Source organism: Aegilops tauschii, chromosome 4 (genome assembly GCF_002575655.3).
Source record: "Aegilops tauschii subsp. strangulata cultivar AL8/78 chromosome 4, Aet v6.0, whole genome shotgun sequence".
NCBI classification, from domain to species: domain Eukaryota; kingdom Viridiplantae; phylum Streptophyta; class Magnoliopsida; order Poales; family Poaceae; genus Aegilops; species Aegilops tauschii.
The window spans coordinates 266,306,628-266,330,362 of NC_053038.3; the positions used below are offsets into that span (position 1 = coordinate 266,306,628).

Consider the following 23,735-nt stretch of genomic DNA (forward strand, 5'->3'; position numbering starts at 1 on the left):
TCGAGGCGGGTTGGTGGCGACGAGGAGAAGCAGGAGGAGAGGCGGCACGGGAGGAAACTCGCGAGGGCCATGGCGAGGAGCGGTCTTGGCACGGGGCTCCGACGACGAGGTCGCCGACCGACGGCAGGGTCGACGGAGACGCCCGGGCACGAGGGACTCCGATCTCATGGAGAAGGCGCACGGGCACGAGGGGAAGGCAGCGGCGACGAGCTCCTGCAGGGGTTTCGTCCGGCAACGGAGATGCTCCGGCGAGCTTGGGGACAAGGCGCCGAGGACGAGGCAGGAAGGGAAGAAGAGGCGCAAGGGGATCGAGGCGAGGCGCTGCTGTTCGCTCTGTCTCTCTCTGGCGGCGCTGGAGGGAGAGATCGAACGAGGGGAGAGGGAGGTGGATCGGGCAAGGGAGCGCAGGGAGTGCGGGCTAGGGTTAAGGGAGGAAGGATGGGCCTTAGAGGCCGGCCCAGTAGAGAGGGAAGTGGCCAGAGGCCTGGCGGCTGGGCTGTAAGGTGAGGGGAAGGCCCAAGAGCAGCGCCCAGATAAGGAAAAAGGTAGTTCCCTTCTGTCTGTTTTTTATAATAAATAGATTTCAGAAAAAGAAAAGAAGGGGAACTAGGGAAAGAATTTGGAAGATGTAAGAATATCCTCATGCTCCTGGGAACATGCAAGATTTAATAAAATTGGTTTGGCAACTTTTAGAGACAGAAAATTTAAACAAGTTTGAATTTGATTCAAACTTGAGTAAATTCTTTGCCTAACCAAAACAACTTTAAAAGAGATGAAATTTGACAAAGAGGTAGTTGGCATGGTTTAAGATTTACAGAAAGCAAGTGAACATTTCACTGGGACAGAAAAATACCACTTGCAATAAATGGGTGAGAATAGAAAGGAAGACGCTTGTGATGGGGTGTTGCACTAGATGATGTTTTAGATGGAAAGGGCAAGATGAAATAGAAAAGAAGATGAGAAGAAGGAGTAGGATTACAAAAGTGTCCAACATGTTGAACATTTAGGAAGGGCCTCGATAAGAGGGAAAAGAATTGTTGGCAAAGCTTGGAGGTGAAACTTGAAGTGGAAATAGGCATGGGAATTATTTTGCAAGTGTGTTCCGGTTAATTCCAAACTAATGGAATATTTATAATAGCTCCATAAATATTCGGAGGATATGTTATAAAGAGAAATCACCATGTGAATTCCCTCGATTTAAATGGATCGAAGATCCATGCAATTTATTTGGTTGAGTTTTGAAAATTAATGACATGATGGCATGATGACATGATGCAATGCAAAAATAAAAGAGCAAGCGCCGAAAGAAACACGCGGTGATCACGAAAATAAGGAAGTCTTCTGAAGCAGCCGCTCAAACTGTTGAGCGGACTCAAAACAGAGCAAGGGCGTCGCAAATAGTGGCAAGGCCCCATCGCGTGCAGGTTTTCCATACACATGGCAAGATCTTCGGGGATGATAACCTTATATATAAAAAGGAATTACTCAAAGTTTTGCATGACTTAGCTTTTCTGCCGCTGCGTGCGCGTTCACTGCATCCACCGTTGATGTCGCTCGTTTGGTCGTTTTTTTCCTTGGAGTGACGACCATGATGAAGCCGCTGCTCCAACCAGACCGGATTTTCACAACTGCGCTCCCCCTACCTGGCGCGCCAAAGATGTCGGCGGAAGCGACACCTATGGAATCACTGGGATCCCTTCTACGGTTGGCAGGTGCGGGGTTGTGCAAAGAGCGGGTCTGGCTGTCAGCACAAGTATCATTTACCCAGGTTCGGGCCGCGAGGATGCGTAATACCCTAGTCCTGCTTCAGTGTATATTTGAGTGTTCTTGAGTTCTCGAACTAGCTACGGTGCGTCCGTAGTCAAAAGGATCCGAATCCTGCTCCAGTACGCCTCGGGCCTCCTTTTATAGACAAAAGGGGTTGCCATAGCAGCACACAGGAGGTGGAAAGGTATACAGTGTACAAGCTTATCCCCTGTCACTACGGGACAAGCCGCATTAAATGTGCTCCTTAGGTGCCCCGTTGCTTTATTGGGGATGGCAACGAGGCCCGTCCCGTCCGTCGCCGCTCCGCCTCGCTCTGACACGCGTCCAGGACAACGAGGCATGAAGTGCCACGTGGCCTGGCAGGCTGCTGAGATGGCGTGGTGGTAGGGTCTTCACGAAGATTTGCATGCCACCACACAGGTGCTTGCTGAGTTGGCCTGGAGGCCGCATGTTGCCACGCAGGTGCCTACCCAACTGGTTGGGCTGGCAGCTGTGTGGGAACGGCGGTGGAGTCTTGGCAGACGTGGGTCTGACTGTGGCCCCGCAAGTGTCCTCGGCAAGGGTCTTGCTGAGGCATCGCGGTCGTCCCTGGTAAAAGATCTTGCCGTGGGTCTCGTGGATTTCCTCGGCAAGGATCTTGTCAAGGATCGTCGTCTTCTGGTCCTCATCTGATCTTGTGTGCTTATGATCTTCACAAAGATCTGCATGCCACCATGGAGGTTCCTCCCGAGCCTCGGTTCCAATGTGGTTGATGGTGTTGGAAACCTTGGGCTCAAGGGTGGCACGCTCTGCTGGCGTTGGGCAAGCTGCCCCAGCAAGGCTCTTGCCAGGGCTGGGGAGGCCTCCCCGGCAAGGGTCTTGTCGTGGGAGTCCACCTCGCCCTCTCGCTCTTGTGTCTCTGGTCTTGGCGTTGCTTTGCCCGTCTTGTGCCTTTGGCTTTCCTCCTCTGCCCTACTTAGTGTGGCAGCGGGCGCGGCTCTGACTGCCCGTGCACAAGTAAAGGGGTAAAAAAGGAGAGCCCCTACTTGTGTACATCGACAGTCTCTAAATGCATATGTGTTACCCAACTCAAGCAAATCAAAGAGAAAGCAGGTTCACCTAGTGAGTATGCCAACTCTTTTGTGTAAAGACTTCCTTGCTTTTGACCTTTGTTCACCCATCTAACTGTATATTGTGGCAGATGCATCTATAGCTTCTGGAATTCTCCCATATGATGTAACCTTCATGTATTTTTTCTGTAGGGAAAGTTAGGACGCTCAAATGACGGCCTTACTGCAGGCCATTTGCCCGCCAAGCAACAATTAGAACCAGCCATCAGTCCACTGGCAGTGCAGCAGGAAGAACCAGTAGCACTCAATCACGGTGTGACAAACTAGCATGATGAACTAGATGCTATGAAGAAGGCCCTGGCGTGGCAGCAGCTAGAACTTCAAGCTGTCAAGAAGGCCCTAGAAAAGCACCAATAAGAACGAAAAGTTGTGAAGGGTCTCCTACCAGATGCACATCGTCAACTTGAATCTATCAACAATACCATTCTGGAGGAACAAAAAGTACTTGAAAATGTCAAGAATGCCCTGCTAGAGCAACATGATGACACTAAGGACCTTAAATTAGGGGTGTTTGACCAATACAACTGTATTCATCTATTAACAGTGGCCTCCTAGAGTAGCAGGAAAAACTTGCAGTCATCAAGAATATGAACGAAGAGAAAACTATGTCTATCTAAAAGAGCCTTGATCAACTTGATGCCCTGGTTAGGTAGATCATCAGGGTTGCGGTGTCAGGATGCCGTGATACTTAGTCATGAGTCTAATAGTATACTGCAGAATTTTATGATGCTGGTTATTGTAATGTCTGAGAGAGTCTGTTTGACAATTGTCAAGTTTGTGCTTTAATAAAAGCAGTGACATCTCAATTTGCATTGAAATTCAAATTCTGCACAAATTCATATCAAAATTTTCAAATATGCCCGCCAATTTTTGCAATATAAAACAAATTGACCACGCGTACAAACTGTGGTGGTTATGGACACCATCACCGGTGTATAGTCCCACATGTATGAAACCACATCACCCATGTATGGATCGGCCCACCAGCATCCACCTCAGCACAACAATGGCCCACATGTCAGAACCGTTGACTGGTCTAATGACACATCATCAATGAAAAAACAATGTCTGGTCCCACATGTAAGCAACCACGTCAGCATCTTATGGGCCCATATGTCAGCAACGTTGACCAGTCAAAACTCATGCTAATTTATTACTGACGGGACCGTTGGCGATAAAACCCACGCCGGACCCACATGGAAGAAGCTGTTGGGAATCGTAGCATAATTTAAAAAATTTCTACGCTCACCAAGATGCATCTATGGAGTCTACTAGCAACGAGGGGAAAGGAGTGCATCTACATACCCTTGTAGATCGCGAGCGGAAGCGTTCCAATGAACGTGGATGACGGAGTCGTACTCGCCGTGATCCAAATCACTGATGACCGAGTGCCGAACGGACGGCACCTCCGCGTTCAACACACGTACGGTGCAGCGACATCTCCTCCTTCTTGATCCAGCAAGGGGGAAGGAGAGGTTGATGGAGATCCAGCAGCACGACGGCGTGGTGGTGGATGTAGCGGGTCTCGGCAGGGCTTTGCCAAGCTTCTGCGAGAGAGAGAGAGAGGTGTTGCAGGGGAGGAGGGAGGCGCCCAAGGCTGTATGTTGCTGCCCTCCCTCCCCCCCCCCTTTATATAGGCCCCCTGGGGGGGCGCCGGCCTAGGGAGATGGGATTTCCAAGGGGGGGGGGGGCGGCGGCCAAAGGGGGGAAGGGGTGCTTTGCCCCCGAAGGCAAGGGGAAAGCTCCCCCCCTAGGGTTCCCAACCCTAGGCGCATGGGGGAAGGCCCAAGGGGGGCGCCCCAGCCCACTAAGGGCTGGTTCCCTTCCACTTTCAGCCCACGGGGCCCTCCGGGATAGGTGGCCCCACCCGGTGGACCCCCGGGACCCTTCCGGTGGTCCCGGTACAATACCGGTAACCCCCGAAAATTTCCCGGTGGCCGAAACTTGACTTCCTATATATAATTCTTCACCTCCGGACCATTCCGGAACCTCTCGTGACGTCCGGGATCTCATTCGGGACTCCGAACAACTTTTGGGTTTCCGCATACACATATCTCTACAACCCTAGTGTCACCGAACCTTAAGTGTGTAGACCCTACGGGTTCGGGAGACATGCAGACATGACCGAGACGCCTCTCGGGTCAATAACCAACAGCGGGATCTGGATACCCATGTTGGCTCCCACATGTTCCACGATGATCTCATCGGATGAACCACGGTGTCGAGGATTCAATCAATCCGTATGCAATTCCCTTTGTCAATCGGTATGTTACTTGCCCGAGATTCGATCGTCGGTATCCCAATACCTTGTTCAATCTCGTTACCGGCAAGTCTCTTTACTCGTACCGCAATGCATGATCCCGTGACTAACTCCTTAGTCACATTGAGCTCATTATGATGATGCATTGCCGAGTGGGCCCAGAGATACCTCTCCGTCACACGGAGTGACAAATCCCAGTCTCGATCCGTGCCAACCCAACAGACACTTTCGGAGATACCCGTAGTGCACATTTATAGTCACCCAGTTACGTTGTGACGTTTGGCACACCCAAAGCACTCCTACGGTATCCGGGAGTTGCACGATCTCATGGTCTAAGGAAAAGATACTTGACATTGGAAAAGCTCTAGCAAACGAAACTACACGATCTTTTATGCTATGCTTAGGATTGGGTCTTGTCCATCACATCATTCTCCTAATGATGTGATCCCGTTATCAATGACATCCAATGTCCATAGTCAGGAAACCATGACTATCTGTTGATCAACGAGCTAGTCAACTAGAGGCTTACTAGGGACACGTTGTGGTCTATGTATTCACACATGTATTACGATTTCCGGACAATACAATTATAGCATGAATAATAGACAATTACCATGAACAAAGAAATATAATAATAACCATTTATTATTGCCTCTAGGGCATATTTCCAACAGTCTCCCACTTGCACTAGAGTCAATAATCTAGTTACATTGTGATGAATCGAACACCCATTGCGTCCTGGTGTTGATCATGTTTTGCCCTAGGGAGAGGTTTAGTCAACGGATCTGCTACATTCAGGTCCGTATGTACTTTACAAATATCTATGTCTCCATTTTGAACACTTTCACGAATGGAGTTGAAGCGACGCTTGATATGCCTGGTCTTCCTGTGAAACCTGGGCTCCTTCGCAAGGGCAATAGCTCAAGTGTTGTCACAGAAGAGAGTCATCGGGCCCGACGCATTGGGAATCACCCCTAGGTCGGTAATGAACTCCTTCATCCAGACTGCTTCCTGTGCTGCCTCCGAGGCTGCCATGTACTCCGCTTCACATGTAGATCCCGCCACGACGCTTTGCTTGCAACTGCACCAGCTTACTGCTCCTCCATTCAAAATATACACGTATCCGGTTTGTGACTTTGAGTCATCCAGATCTGTGTCGAAGCTAGCGTCGACGTAACCCTTTACGACGAGCTCTTCGTCACCTCCATAAACGAGAAACATATCCTTAGTCCTCTTCAGGTACTTCAGGATATTCTTGACCGCTGTCCAGTGTTCCATGCTGGGATTACTTTGGTACCTTCCTACCAAACTTACGGCAAGGTTTACATCAGGTCTGGTACACAGCATGGCATACATAATAGACCCTATGGCTGAGGCATAGGGGATGACACTCATCTTTTCTATATCTTCTGCCGTGGTCGGGCATTGAGCCTTGCTCAATTGCACACCTTGCAATACAGGCAAGAACCCCTTCTTGGACTGATCCATACTGAACTTCTTCAATATCTTGTCAAGGTATGTACTCTGTGAAAGACCAATGAGGCGTCTTGATCTATCTCTATAGATCTTGATGCCTAATATATAAGCAGCTTCTCCAAGGTCCTTCATTGAAAAACACTTATTCAAATAGGCCTTTATACTCTCCAAGAATTCTATATCATTTCCCATCAACAGTATGTCATCTACATATAATATGAGAAATGCTACAGAGCTCCCACTCACTTTCTTGTAAACACAGGCTTCTCCATAAGTCTGTGTAAACCCAAACGCTTTGATCATCCCATCAAAGCGAATGTTCCAACTCAGAGATGCTTGCACCAGCCCATAGATTGAGCGCTGGAGCTTGCATACTTTGTTAGCATTCTTAGGATCGACAAAACCTTCCGGCTGCATCATATACAACTCTTCCTTAAGGAAGCCATTAAGGAATGTAGTTTTGACGTCCATCTGCCATATCTCATAATCATAGTATGCGACAATTGCTAACATGATTCGGACGGACTTCTGCTTCGCTACGGGTGAGAAAGTCTCATCGTAGTCAACCCCTTGAACTTGTCGATAACCCTTAGCGACAAGTCGAGCTTTGTAGATGGTCACATTACCATCTGCGTCCGTCTTCTTCTTAAAGATCCATTTGTTTTCTATGGCTCGCCGATCATCGGGCAAGTCAGTCAAAGTCCATACTTTGTTTTCATACATGGATCCTATCTCGGATTTCATGGCTTCTAGCCATTTGTCGGAATCCGGGCCCGCCATCGCTTCTTCATAATTCGAAGGTTCACCGTTGTCTAACAACATGATTTCCAGGACAGGGTTGCCATACCACTCTGGTGCGGACCGTGTCCTTGTGGACCTACGAAGTTCAGTAACTTGATTCGAAGCTTCATGATCATCATCATTAACTTCCTCCCCAGTCGGTGTAGGCACCACAGGAACATTTTCCTGCGCTGCGCTACTTTCCGGTTCGGAAGGGGTGACTATCACCTCATCAAGTTCCACTTTCCTCCCACTCAATTCTTTCGAGAGAAACTCCTTCTCTAGAAAGGACCCGTTCTTGGCAACGAAGATCTTGCCTTCGGATCTGAGGTAGAAGGTATACCCAATAGTTTCCTTAGGGTATCCTATGAAGACGCATTTTTCCGATTTGGGTTCGAGCTTTTCAGGTTGAAGTTTCTTGACATAAGCATCGCACCCCCAAACTTTTAGAAACGACAGCTTAGGTTTCTTCCCAAACCATAATTCATACGGTGTCGTCTCAACGGATTTCGACGGAGCCCTATTTAAAGTGAATGCGGCAGTCTCTAAAGCATAGCCCCAAAATGAGAGCGGTAAATCAGTAAGAGACATCATAGATCGCACCATATCCAATAGAGTGCGATTACGACGTTCGGACACACCGTTTCTCTGAGGTGTTCCAGGCGGCGTGAGTTGTGAAACTATTCCACATTTCCTTAAGTGTGTACCAAATTCGTGACTTAAATATTCTCCACCACGATCTGATCGTAAGAATTTTATTTTCCTGTCACGTTGATTCTCGACTTCACTCTGAAATTCCTTGAACTTTTCAAAGGTTTCAGACTTGTGTTTCATTAGGTAGACATACCCATATCTACTTAAATCATCAGTGAGAGTGAGAACATAACGATATCCTCCGCGAGCCTCAACACTCATTGGACCGCACACATCGGTATGTATGATTTCCAATAAGTTGGTTGCTCGCTCCATTGTTCCGGAGAACGGAGTCTTGGTCATCTTACCCATGAGGCATGGTTCGCACGTGTCAGATGATTCGTAATCAAGAGACTCCAAAAGTCCATCTGCATGGAGCTTCTTCAGGTGCTTGACACCAATGTGACCAAGGCGGTAGTGCCACAAGTATGTGGGACTATCGTTATCAACTTTACATCTTTTGGTATTCACACTATGAATATGTGTAACATCACGTTCGAGATTCATCAAAAATAAACCATTGACCAGCGGGGCATGACCATAAAACATATCTGTCAAATAAACAGAACAACCATTATTCTCGGATTTAAATGAGTAGCCATCTCGAATTAAACGAGATCCAGATACAATGTTCATGCTCAAAGCTGGCACTAAATAACAATTATTGAGGTTTAAAACTAATCCCGTGGGTAGATGCAGAGGTAGCGTGCCGACGGCGATCACATCGACCTTGGAACCATTCCGGACGCGCATCGTCACCTCGTCCTTCGCCTGTCTCCGTTTATTCCGTAGTTCCTGTTTTGAGTTACAAATATGAGCAACCGCACCGGTATCAAATACCCAGGAGCTACTACGAGTACTGGTAAGGTACACATCAATTACATGTATATCACATATACCTTTGGTGTTGCCGGCCTTCTTCTTGTCCGCTAAGTATTTGGGGCAGTTCCGCTTCCAGTGACCACTTCCCTTGCAATAAAAGCACTCAGTCTCGGGCTTGGGTCCATTCTTTGACTTCTTCCCGGTAACTGGTTTACCGGGCGCGGCAACTCCCTTGCCGTCCTTCTTGAAGTTCTTCTTACCCTTGCCCTTCTTGAACTTAGTGGTTTTATTCACCATCAACACTTGATGTTCTTTTCTGATCTCTACCTCAGCTGATTTCAGCATTGAATATACCTCAGGAATGGTCTTTTCCATCCCCTGCATATTGAAGTTCATCACAAAGCTCTTGTAGCTTGGTGGAAGCGACTGGAGGATTCTATTAATGACCGCGTCATCCGGGAGATTGACTCCCAGCTGAGACAAGCGGTTATGCAACCCAGACATTCTGAGTATGTGCTCACTAACAGAACTGTTCTCCTCCATTTTACAGCTGAAGAACTTGTCGGAGACATCATATCTCTCGACCCGGGCATGAGCTTGAAAAACCAGTTTCAGCTCCTTGAACATCTCGTATGCTCCATGTTTCTCGAAACGCTTTTGGAGACCCGGTTCTAAGCTGTAAAGCATGCCGCACTGAACGAGGGAGTAATCATCAGCACGTGATTGCCAAGCGTTCATAACGTCTTGGTTCTTTGGGATTGGTGCTTCACCTAGCGGTGCTTCTAAGACATAATCTTTCTTGGCTACTATGAGGATGATCCTCAGGTTCCGGACCCAGTCCGTATAGTTGCTGCCATCATCTTTCAGCTTGGTTTTCTCTAGGAACGCGTTGAAATTGAGGACAACGTTGGCCATTAGATTTACAAGACATAGTGTAAAGATTTTAGACTAAGTTCATGATAATTAAGTTCATCTAATCAAATTATTTAATGAACTCCCACTCAGATAGATATCCCTCTCGTCATCTAAGTGAAACATGATCCGAGTTTAACTAGGTCGTGTCCGATCATCACGTGAGACGGACTAGTCAAGATCGGTGAACATCTCCATGTTGATCGTATCTTCTATACGACTCATGCTTGACCTTTCGGTCCTCCGTGTTCCGAGGCCATGTCTGTACATGCTAGGCTCGTCAAATCAACCTAAGTGTATTGCGTGTGTTCCGAGGCCATGTCTGTACATGCTAGGCTCGTCAACACCCGTTGTATTCGAACGTTAGAATCTATCACACCCGATCATCACGTGGTGCTTCGAAACAACGAACCTTCGCAACGGTGCACAGTTAGGGTGAACACTTTCTTGAAATTATTATAAGGGATCATCTTACTTACTACCGTCGTTCTAAGCAAATAAGATGCAAAACATGATAAACATCACATGCAATCAAATAGTGACATGATATGGCCAATATCATTATGCTCCTTTGATCTCCATCTTCGGGGCACCATGATCATCTTCGTCACCGGCATGACACCATGATCTCCATCATTGTGTCTTCATGAAGTCGTCACGCCAACGATTACTTCTACTTCTATGGCTAACGAGTTTAGCAACAAAGTAAAGTAATTTACATGGCGTTATTCAATGACACGCGGGTCATGCAAAATAATAAAGACAACTCCTATGGCTCCTGCCGGTTGTCATACTCATCGACATGCAAGTCGTGATTCCTATTACAAGAATATGATCAATCTCATACATCACATATATCATTCATCACATCTTCTGGCCATATCACATCACATAGCACTTGCTGCAAAAAAAAGTTAGACGTCCTCTAATTGTTGTTGCAAGGTTTTACGTGGTTTGTAGGTTTCTAGCAAGAACGTTTTCTTACCTACGTATGACCACAACGTGATTTGCCAATTTCTATTTACCCTTCATAAGGACCCTTTTCATCGAATCCGTTCCGACTAAAGTAGGAGAGACAGACACCCGCTAGCCACCATATGCAACTAGTGCATGTCAGTCGGTGGAACCTGTCTCACGTAAGCGTACGTGTAAGGTCGGTCCGGGCCGCTTCATCCTACAATGCCACCGAAACAAGAAACGACTAGTAGCGGCAAGAAGAATTGGCAAACTCAACGCCCACAACTGCTTTGTGTTCTACTCGTACATAGTAACTACGCATAGGCCTGGCTCTGATACCACTGTTGGGAATCGTAGCATAATTTAAAATTTTTCTATGCTCACCAAGATGCATCTATGGAGTCTACTAGCAACGAGGGGAAAGGAGTGCATCTACATACCCTTGTAGATCGCGAGCGGAAGCGTTCCAATGAACGTGGATGACGGAGTCGTACTCGCCGTGATCCAAATCACTGATGACCGAGTGCCGAACGGACGGCACCTCCGCGTTCAACACACGTACGGTGCAGCGACGTCTCCTCCTTCTTGATCCAGCAAGGGGGAAGGAGAGGTTGATGGAGATCCAGCAGCACGACGGCGTGGTGGTGGATGTAGCGGGTCTCGGCAGGGCTTTGCCAAGCTTCTGCGAGAGAGAGAGAGAGGTGTTGCAGGGGAGGAGGGAGGCGCCCAAGGCTGTATGTTGCTGCCCTCCCTCCCCCCCCCCCCCTTTATATAGGCCCCCTGGGGGGGCGCCGGCCTAGGGAGATGGGATCTCCAAGGGGGGGGCGGCGGCCAAAGGGGGGAAGGGGTGCTTTGCCCCCGAAGGCAAGGGGAAAGCTCCCCCCCTAGGGTTCCCAACCCTAGGCGCATGGGGGAAGGCCCAAGGGGGGCGCCCCAGCCCACTAAGGGCTGGTTCCCTTCCACTTTCAGCCCACGGGGCCCTCCGGGATAGGTGGCCCCACCCGGTGGACCCCCGGGACCCTTCCGGTGGTCCCGGTACAATACCGGTAACCCCCGAAAATTTCCCGGTGGCCGAAACTTGACTTCCTATATATAATTCTTCACCTCCGGACCATTCCGGAACCTCTCGTGACGTCCGGGATCTCATTCGGGACTCCGAACAACTTTTGGGTTTCCGCATACACATATCTCTACAACCCTAGTGTCACCGAACCTTAAGTGTGTAGACCCTACGGGTTCGGGAGACATGCAGACATGACCGAGACGCCTCTCGGGTCAATAACCAACAGCGGGATCTGGATACCCATGTTGGCTCCCACATGTTCCACGATGATCTCATCGGATGAACCACGGTGTCGAGGATTCAATCAATCCGTATGCAATTCCCTTTGTCAATCGGTATGTTACTTGCCCGAGATTCGATCGTCGGTATCCCAATACCTTGTTCAATCTCGTTACCGGCAAGTCTCTTTACTCGTACCGCAATGCATGATCCCGTGACTAACTCCTTAGTCACATTGAGCTCATTATGATGATGCATTGCCGAGTGGGCCCAGAGATACCTCTCCGTCACACGGAGTGACAAATCCCAGTCTCGATCCGTGCCAACCCAACAGACACTTTCGGAGATACCCGTAGTGCACATTTATAGTCACCCAGTTACGTTGTGACGTTTGGCACACCCAAAGCACTCCTACGGTATCCGGGAGTTGCACGATCTCATGGTCTAAGGAAAAGATACTTGACATTGGAAAAGCTCTAGCAAACGAAACTACACGATCTTTTATGCTATGCTTAGGATTGGGTCTTGTCCATCACATCATTCTCCTAATGATGTGATCCCGTTATCAATGACATCCAATGTCCATAGTCAGGAAACCATGACTATCTGTTGATCAACGAGCTAGTCAACTAGAGGCTTACTAGGGACACGTTGTGGTCTATGTATTCACACATGTATTACGATTTCCGGACAATACAATTATAGCATGAATAATAGACAATTACCATGAACAAAGAAATATAATAATAACCATTTATTATTGCCTCTAGGGCATATTTCCAACAGAAGCCACCTCCGCAACTGCTGCACCCACCTATCTGAATCTTTGACATGTCAACCCCTCCGGACTGATCACAAGTGACGGGGGTCGCCAAAAAGATTTTAGGCAACATATTGGGCCACCATAGGTGACATTCTGGGGCATCACCGAACACGATCACTGGTGACACTTTTTGATCCATCACCTAATATGCCAACTTGCATGGCGAAAAAAGTGGTACCGTCAAAATTTGATTTTCTATGATGGCGCTTCAGTGACGATGGGCGCGGCGATCGGAAAATGTCGCCAGTGTATTTTCCATGGTAATAACGGCTTGTACATGACACAAGTGAAGCGTCACAAAATAGAGCAAAGTTTGTAGTGGAATCAGTGAGATGATAGCATAATTTTGATTGGAGATGTCAACAGAACCTAGACAAAAACCATGGACAATGGCTTAAACCAGAAACTTCAGAACCGGCCAGAACATTTTAAAGAACAGAATGGAAAATCCAGAACCAGGCGTAGAGTTAGATTTAGAGGAAGCAACTACATCATCTATTTCAGACATAGACAAGGGAACCATAAGCTCAGCATTTTCATTAGGGGAAACCATGCTGGCAGCAGCCCAGAGATGAGGAGGGATTAAGAGGCCCGAGGGTGGTTGCTAAGTAATGATGGAGGAAAAGAAGGAGCAAATGTGCTCCAAAATAATGATCGGGTTAGCCATAACCTCTCTGTAATTGACTAGACGCAAGATAGAATAACGTCGATGCCTCATGTTTGCAATAGCAAAAAGGTACACAGTAGTGGTGTCACCGTTAAGAATCCAAGAGAGACGGACACATTGTCGCCAGTAAGTCTCCGCCTGTTTGTGAAGCTCCGTCAAGGACACCTCAACCGCATAGTGTTAGGCCCAAACAGAAGCCTATACATCCACCGAATTAGCCAAGGGCCTTAATTTGGTAAGACGGGGCAGCCTTGTCCCTGCGTGCCTAGACAGCAAGGTTGGCACCCCAACCTTTTAGGAACTTCCTATTTTTTCTGAGTAGAAGCGCCAATAATCAAGAGGGCCAAAGGAACAATGAGCCATAGAGAGTAAGTGGGAGATTTTACCCAAGATCAGCTCCGCAAGACCATCATGGAGCAGCCAAGAAGAGTCGAAGTGAAATCTATGCTCAAACCATGCAATAGAATCCCCAGAATCTAGGAGAAGGGGATAATGGTCACTCCCAATATGGGCATCAACCACGAGAGAAGAGCGAGGAAAGAGACAATCCCATTCAGGGAAAACAAGCACACGATCAAGCACAGAGCAAACCGGATCAAGCTGCTTGTTGGACCAAGTGTACCTGCCCCCGTCCTATTAATCTCCCAAAGAGTTGCATTGTTAGTGAGCTCCCAGAGGATTCTACAGGAGATAGATCCAATCTGGACGCCATCACATAGACATGGGTGGGAGATGGTCTCTAGATGTCTATCTGATCCTTCAAGCTCCTTCATGTCCCAAGCTCCTTGTTGGGCCTCCTAGGTCTCGGGGCAGGTTTGTTGCGGGCCTCGCTTTGGAGATGCCACCCCTGGTGTATTACACATCATTGTTCTCAAGGGATATAAAAGGAGATATTCCATGGTATTCTTTAAGGATGATTTGTTGCTAATTGATGAAAGTTAAACGAGGGTTAATAGAAAGTTAGAGTTGTGAACACAGACTTTGGAATCAAAAGGTTTAGGCTTATTAGAACTAAAACTGAGGACATGAGGTGCAATTTCAATACTACTAGGCACGAGGTGGAAGAGACTAGCCTTGATGGGTAGGTGGTACCACAGGAGGACACGTTTGGATATTTCGTGCCTGTGCCGCGGAAGGATGGTCATATCGATGAAGATGTGAGTCATCAAATAATAATTAGATGGATGAAGTGGGGCCAAGATTCGCGCATCCTTTATGACAGAGAGTGCCATAAAGTCAAAAGCAGGTCCTATATGACGACAGTTAGACCTATAATGTTCTATGGCGTTGAATGTTGGCCAACTGAAAGGGTACATGTCCAACCGTTAGGTGTAGCTGATGCATGTGTTGATATGAATATGTTGCCACACAAGAAAGGATCGGGTCCGAAATGATGATATACATGATAGAGTTGGGATAGCACTGATTCAAAAGAAGGTTTTCCAACCTCATTTGAGGTGGTTTGGGCATATACATCACAGGCCTCCAAAAATGCCAATGCATAGCGAATGGATTAAACTGTGACGATGATGTCAAGAAAGTTCGGGATATTCCAAGCTTGACATTATAAGAGTCCGTAAACAAAGATCTGAAGGACTAGAATGCCACCAAAGAACTAGCCATTGATAAGAGTGTGAAAGTTATCTATCCACGTGTTAGAACCATGAGTTGTTTCCAAGACGTTGCGGATTCTAACTCTGATTCACCTATGTTTGTTTGAGAATAAACGGTTTTCTTGTTATTGTTGTTATTATCTAGAGTATTCATATCCCACCTAAATGCCAATTTCATATGATTGGCTATTCGAGTAAAATGACTGATGACCGACAACCTAGCCCAGCAGAGATGGACAGCCACCAAGTTCCTCCCTATGGCACTCTAGTCATGATTCCGCCCTTCATTTTTGGGGATGTTGAAGCTTTATTGACCAACTGTGGCAACGATGCCTGACGAAATTCAAATAGGGGCAATGCTGGAGCAGTACTTTGCTGAACATACCTCTTGACCGAGGAAGCACTTCTCCTCCCTCTTAATGACTATCTGGTGGGGTTTGTGGGAAGAGTAGAATGACAGAACGTTTGACCAGAACGCTCCAATGACATAACTGCTGGTGGAAAGATCGTCTCGATGGGATAGCTGAATGGACACTTGCTGGCCGTCAGGGAGTGATGTGGACTGTTAATATGTAACTAGCCCAATACACGTGTATTGCAACGGGGCAACTTTATTCTAGTGTTTGAACGTGGGAAATTTGATTGGGTTGAGATAGGAACGGAATCCATAGGCAAATGTAAGGAGATATATGATGTGATTGAGATTATGTACGTGCAACTACATGATTTCTATCACCATAAACTTGGAGCTGGGGTTTGGTTTGAAAAAAAATAACGGAGATAATCACGTGGTTCGAAGAGCAATCGATGGAAGGGGACATGTATTATTCGGAGGGGTGGAAACCATGGAAGTGAAAAACTAACAAACTACTAGTAGGATGCCAGTGCATTGCTATAGGCTACAGTGCATATAAATAAATAAAAAATTATAAAGGTCGTCTCTAAGTTGAAGTTCATTTCTTCCTCATACGCCCGAACATCCAATCACCCCAAAATTCAACTGTCTGAATAGTCTTGGCTCCCCCAAATGCAGACCATATGGTTTTCTGGATTACCCATCATGTTATCCCCAACACGCGGGTCTAACACAAAAAACCCATGACATGGTGTTATAGGACGAATTTCTCACTGGAACCGTCTCCTTCCAAACTGGGTGACTCCCACCTCACCTTCGTCATGGCGCCCTCTCTCCTTCACCAAGAAGGAGTCCCCACTAACCGCCCCTCTGTCTGTCCTGATCCCCTCCCCCCTCCCCCCCCGGTTCGTGTCGATCCACCACTGTCATCAAGGGGGAGGAGACATGCACTGGTTCTACCACCACAAGTGCAAAGGCTCATGCAATGTAAGACTCCCGCCCAAACAATGTTGACACCTTCTCGCTTCACTCTTGTAGCCACCACATCCCTTCACTTTTTTCTCTCTATTCCAAGTGCCTCCTCAGATGCACAAACCGCAAGGCATTGTATTTGTCCTCCATGCATTGCAAGAGGTCCATACATATTTTAGTGGTGAAACATATACTTTTAAAATTCCCGTGCACATCGAGCAGCACTGTCAACTCTTTTCTACCACCAAATAACATTTGTTCTTCTTCCTCCACTATGCAAGGAGAATACCACCAACTAAATCTAGGATATTTCATATATGAGAAAATAAACATTACTGCTTGTAGTAGGAAAACATTGTCATTAGAGCAGTCTGGATTAGCACTAGTCGTTTAACTCTTTTACTTTTCTAACTATCTTAACCTATATGAGTACTTTTCTCCTTTTACATGATAGAGCCCATGCTAATCACATATAGCATCACATAGATTGTATCTAAATCATTAGACCACAAATTCGGCAAGTAAACTAAGGCTTGAAATGCATCATGGTCACCGGGTCAACAGATAGTGCCCATGGCCTCCCCATAGTAAATCTTTGCAGTAGGGACCTGGAAAATAAAATTTCTATCAAGATTATGCATAAAAAACATGGACTAAGATAACATGAATGGGGAAAGAGCCAGCCTGAGCAAGGATTCTTGGACCAATGGAAGCAATGAAAGGAACTAATAGTAAAATGGAGCAACAAGCATCTAACCAACAAATTCTAGCTAATGTTTCAACTTTATCCAGTAAGACCGCAGATTCTCTTTTCACATTTATTCCAAGGGTGTGTTCAGAGTTCTTTGGCTTTATATAGTTTTCAAATTACAAATCTCATAAATGTTCACACACTTGTTTGGTGAAACTCGGTGCTCGGTGGCATTGGAGAGCTAATGAGTTCCTCTCTATGTGGCGGACTGAACTTCAATAAAAGTTCACTCGCTATTTTTAGAAAAAGTTAAAGACAGAAGGCAACCTGAATTCCAACGACGTCATATAATGTGTGAAAACTCTGATTGAACAAACCCAAGCTGATGACATACAACAACAAAGCTAGAAAAAATAGTGAATCAATCAAGACATGCCCCTCCCCCCCAACACACATGTACACAACCAAAATAATAATAAAATTTACATCTAGAAAGGGCGCCCGGTAGTAAATCAGAGCACCAACACAATTTCATAGGAGCAACTTATCTCGGCGGCAATCTATAATGAACGGTTAGTGCTCAGCAAGATGAATCTCTGCTTTGTAGATGAATCTTCTTTTTAAGAACTCCATTGTCCCAATCTCTGTACGAAATGATTGTATGAGTGTACATTGTAATGTGTAAATGGTAATGCTGATGCACAGTCCAATAGTTAATCTGCATGTACGTACATGTATATATCCACACCAACTTAAAAGGGAAATAGTTAGAACTTACCATCAAATGCCACTGAATTTGAAATAGTGCTGATATTCGATGACGGTAATGTAGGGAAATCTAATATTTTTTAATGGTCCAGCGTGAGATATACATCTTAGGTTTCGATGTTAGCTCACAAACTGTTGATTACAAAAGTCTCATCATCCCCAACACATCAATGATAATATATTGCACAATATTGGTTTGTAGATGTTTGCATACCTCCATCATGGAACCTGAATCCGTGTTTCATGTTCTAGTTTCGTGTTAAGCAAAGGGTCCAACACTACAAGTATGAGAATCAGTATCAAGAAGAACCTACACACTATTGGTTAAACATGTACAGCAAAATCACACGCTTCCTGGTCTTAGCAATTAGTATCTCATATATATCTTATCTCCAAATAAAATTAAAATATGCATGTATATCTTGTTTATCATGTCGGCATATGCATCAGCAAAGCTAGCCCCTAGAAGTTTACATATGATTAGTCTTAGGGTAGTTCATACAGAATAATTATGATGTGTCTTGAACTATGAGGCTGCTCTTATCACCAATTCACATTAAAAAGTGGATGAGCCACCTAAAATTTGAACATGAGATCTTATGTTGAACATGATATCCAGTTTGTAATTTAGAAGTTAGTGATCCAGTCCATAATCAAGCAAGGGAAAAGGAATCCCATAACCAAGCAATTGTGACAAATACGATGCATAGTTTTCGGACGCATGCAAATACGATGGGACACTCTGGTGGCTCTACCACTCAGGCAGTGTGGAATACTCTCTGGAAACTTCAGATTCCACGTAAAGTACAGATTTTTGTTGGCGAGCACCGCGAGGAGTTATCCCACTAAGAGCTATACTTACTAACAGGCACATTGGTTCCAATGGTGCTTGTCCTATCTGTCATCAAGGGGCCGAGGATATCCGTCACTTAATGTTTTTATGCTCGAATGCATGACACTTGGGGACGAAGCTGGGTATCACAAATATCATCGACCAAGCGATCCAGGTTGATAGATCGGGGTTTGCGATCTTGGAATTTATCTTATCATTGCCGGACCAGCAGCTTGAGATGCACCCAATAATTAACTTCAAACAAGTAATAGCCGTTGGGGGCTGGTACCTTTGGTGGATCCGTAGAAAAGTGACGCACAATGAATCAATTCCTCCCCCTTGGAGGTGGCACTCTCTGTGTTATCAATCTCAAGCAACCATCAGAGGGCTACATCGCTGGTGAGAATTTCCCTTGAAGCAAAGTGGTGTAAGCCGGACCCTCGGTTCATTAAGTTAAATGTTGATGCGGCGTACTACTCGGACGAAGGGGTAGGTGCTACGGCGGCTATCCTGCGTGATGACAAAGGTAATTTCTTGGGAGCCCAATGCAAGTTTATACCTGTTGGGGTGGATGCAATAACAACAGAAGCATTGGCCATGCGAGACGGGCTGATTTTTGCTAACTCCTTTGGGTGAAACCGGGTAGAAGCTGAATCAGATTCTTTGCAAGTAATCAATTATTGTGATGGACAAACCATATGGTGGGACTCGGCGGCGGCAATATTCGCAGAATGTTTGGACACTAGTACTTCAATAGGGAAGGTCGTTTATAAGCATTGTTATAGATCTTGTAATCAAGTGGCTCATATGATAGCTCATTTTAGTTACTGTAAGCTCGTAGACGATGTAAACGTTATTTAAGTTTTAATAAAGCTAGCCATGATGGCCTTCCCTCAAAAAAAACAATATAGACTTACTACTAGTAAACTCCTTGTCAGGACAACATGTAGTATTATTATCAATTAGTCTATCCGAATGGAAGCACATCGAAAAACTTTGAGGACAATACTTGGTAGAAAAATTACACCCGATCCATACGTGCTGCCTACCTAATTATCCATCTACGTAGACTGAAGAGCAAAACAGGCACGTAATCGTAGAGAGGAAGCAGGGACAACGAGTGCAGTTAACCAAACGTGTGAACCGGCCAGTTGGCTACACGCCGCCGCAGCGGTAGACGATCCGGCACGTCCGCCCCACCCGGACGACGTACTTGTGCTGTGGTTTCACGAGGAACGGCGGCAGCCGCAGGAGCGCCTCGCACACACAGTCCTTCTGCACCTCCTGCAGCCACCGGCAGCAGTCGCGGTACGCCCGAAGCTCCTCGTCGTGGTGGTGCTCGTGGTCGTCGTCATTGTGCTCGTGGTCGTCGTCGTCGTCGTCGTCATCGTCATCATGTTCGTCGTCATGGTCGTCGTCGTGGTCGGAGTCCTCCTCATGGTCATCATCATGGTCGGGGTCCTCCTCGTGGTCGTCGTCATGGTCCGGGTCCTCATCACCGTCGCGCACACGCCCACGCCGGCCGCGTCCAGTACCACGAAGACGCCCGCGCCCGCGCCCGCGCCCGCGGCGGGTGTGGTTGCCGCCATGGTGACCGGTGCCGTTTCTTGCAACGTGAACTTCGCTGCTGTCGTTGTTTGCCGCCATCAGGCCAAGGGACGAGATGTTGATGACCGCCGCGTGGCCATGGCGTCCACGGAGGCGGCGGTCACCGTCGCCGCCATGGTGCTCGTCGTCGTCGTCGTCGTCGTCATCGTCGTCGTCGTCATCATCATCGTCGTCGTGGTGGTGGTGATGGTCGTCCTCCGGGGGGCTGGGCGGCAGGATGGAGCAAGCCTGACTGGCGATGGCGAACTGGCTGATGCAGAAGGCCTTGGCCTTGCCCTGCTGCGCGGCGACAGTGGCGAGGAGGGAAGGGATGAAGAGGAGTATGGCGGCCAGCGCCGCGACGTGGGCCGCCGATGCCGCCATCTACTGAGTCGTGGCTGCTATGTGGAGTGCATGCCGGCCACTTCTTATAAAGATGTGTAGCCAAGTCAGTAATGTGCATTACAGAGGTTATTAAGTAGTTGGGGTCGAGGCCGGGTAGGGAGTGACCAGATCGATGGAGATGCACACAGCATGGTGCATGGTTGTAATTAGTTAGGTGCTTCATAACGATGGCGTGCATCCAGGATTGTTCAGCCATGTCCACCTTGTTTACATGCATGCATGCAGGCGTGCATTGTTGGTGAGAGGCCAATGACAATTTGGTTGTACAAAACTTTCTAAATTATTATCTTCCTCAATCTTTACACAAGTCCGCGTAATTTAGAATGCTTAGTTTGCACTTCTTAAGCTGTGTTACACTGTGTTTCTTCTTTTACCCGCTGCTTAAACGACAGAATGATAAGTACATACTACTATACAAAATAAATTGTCAAATCTCATCAGAAATACAATTGTCAAATCAGTCACCGGTCAATCTACTAAAATATTTATGCCATCATTGCAACGCACGACAAAAAAAAAATTGAGGAAAACGCACGGCACTTACCTAGTAGTCTTAAAATAACATTAACTTGTTAGATATTTAGTCCAAGGTAAATAGTAAAATTCATTTTGCAATTTTACGGGGGTGCCCCACTAGATCCGCCACTCGCCAGAATGAGTCATCGACACGTTGCAATCGTCGCCCCCTACCAGAGCCGGCCTGATCTTGATAATGACAGCCCGGATGTCTTCGTGCATGTGCCCCTAAGGAGTAAGGACCATCGCCCTTGAGCTGCAATTGTCATCGTTGATCTCTTAAATTGATACGAAACCCTGACACTGGATTTCACTGCCCCGAATGCACAATGAGAAATCTTAAACCAAAATTATGTTTTATTTCTTGATTTTTTTTAAAACTATCACGTTTTTATAGCAAATTCGGAAACTATAGCACCCAAAGGAAAAAAAACAGAACTGTGACCCCGTCGGCCTCGTGTGGACCGAAGAGGGTGTTTTCAGTCGGCGATTGGCCGAAAAGGACTCTTCGGTCACGCATTGGCCGAAGAGATCCGTAGCTGGGCCGAAAAGGCCTTTTTGGTCAGCAGTAGGCCGAAAAGTACTCTTTGATCAGGCGGAGGCCGAAAAGTCCATGGGGCCCATCTTTTCGCGTGAACGAGAGGACGAAGTTGCAAGGCTGCGCTCTTCGGCTTATGTTGGGCCGAAATGGTTTTTTATTTTGACTTATGAATCTGATCAGGAGACATATATTGTTTTATGTATGCGAGGGACATATTACTATTAATCCGCATTGTTATTCGAGTTACATTTGCAAAGAAACTGTAACCGATAATTAAGATACAAGTACAGTTGAAAAACGGTGCGGCTAAACTTAAAAATACAGCTTACATACTACACGAAGGCATCATCGTCATCCTCCATCGATGCAACACTTTTGCCCTTCGACGATGCGGTACTCTTGCCCTCCGTCGATGCAGCACTCTTGCCCTTCGACGATGCGGTACTCTTGCCCTTTGATGGTGCGGTACTCTTGGCCTTGGTGCTCGGCATGAAGATACCATCTTGGTCTTCGCTGTCGGCAGTCCATAAATATGTATGCTCTGTTGCAGTCCTTATGAAATTCTCACTCTTCATGTGCACTACCTTCTTCCACCTTCCATGCAACCTAAGAAGTTCTTTACGTACCTCCTCATAGGTCCTTTCAGGCCACCCAGACCTACATAATGCGTGAGCCAACTCATTCAGTACGGTGTCACTACCGATGGGTTCGTCCCATGGAACTATCCTATTGTTCATCCAGAAATCGGTGGCTAGCCTAAGAAGACATTTGCCCATCCCAGGGTGAAAACTACGATCAAAAGGATAATCAGACATCTCAACTACACTAAACTTGACAGCTTCTCCACCTCCGTGAGAAGGGGGTTTTATAGGTAGAGAGGAGAAAATGGTTGGAAAGAACGACTACGGTATGGAGGGAAAGGGTTGGCGGGAACATATGGTGGGAAGGGGTTGGAGGAAAACGAGTGGCGGGAACATATGGAGGGAAAGAGTTGGCGGGAAAATATTAAGGGAAAGGGTTACGTGAAAATATATTTTTTCAGTGTCTAAGATGGGCAATGGTTGCACAACATTCATAAGTCAAAATAAAAAAAATCATTTCGGCCTAACATAAGCCGAAGAACGCAGCCATACAGCTTCGGCCTCCCGTTCACGCAAAAAGGTGGGCATCAGGGACTTTTCGCTGGATCCTATTCGGCGCCCTCTGCGCTCGATACAATACAATCCGCAAATGGGCGCATACCTCCCTGCTCCGCTGGGCCGGCCCATCTAGATTTTCCCCCTGTGTTCATCACACGGCAAAAACATACGCTAGTACTTGGAGTCGAACCGCGTACCTCTTACTTAATAGCAAGCTGCAGTAACCACCGCGCCATCCTCGACTACTAACTTTCATATTTTTATGTCTTTTGTTCTTTCCTTGTTTCTTCTGTTTGTGTTTTTCTGTTTTTGTTTTTCTATTTTCTTTTTCCTCTTTTTCTTTTTCTTTTTCCTAGGCTCCATGAACCTTTTTCAAATTCGTGACCTTCTTATTTAAAATTGATGAATTTTTTATCAAATTCGATGAACTTTTTTTTCAAATTCGATGAACTATCTTCAAATTAGGTGAACTTTTATTGAACGGGATGAACTTTTTCACAATTCGATGAACTTTTCCTGAATTCGATGAACTTTTCCTAAACTGTTTTTGAATTCGACGAAAATTTCCTGAACGTTTTTGAATTCGGCGAACTTTGTTTTGAATTCGGTGATTTTTTTAAATTCAATGAACTTTTTTCGAATTCAGTGAACTTTTTTCAAATTAATTAAAATTTTCATATTCGATGAACTTTTTTTAAAATTCAATGAACTTTTTTTAAAATTGATGATGAACTTTTTTTCAATTTGAGGAACTTTATCAATTTTGTA

General features: G+C 46.4%; 1 protein-coding gene across 1 annotated transcript; it reads right to left on the minus strand.

Moving 5' to 3' along the window:
- Positions 1-19,934: 19,934 nt before the first annotated feature.
- Positions 19,935-20,750, minus strand: LOC109739542 (uncharacterized). Its single transcript, XM_020298625.2, has one exon. It carries the CDS (start codon positions 20,748-20,750, stop codon positions 19,935-19,937), a length of 816 nt encoding a protein of 271 aa, XP_020154214.1.
- Between the last annotated feature and the right edge of the window lie 2,985 nt (positions 20,751-23,735).

Coding starts and splice junctions, on each gene's coding strand:
- LOC109739542 (XM_020298625.2), bottom strand. CDS start 20,750: ATGGCGGCATCGGCGGCCCACGTCGCGGCGCTGGCCGCCATACTCCTC.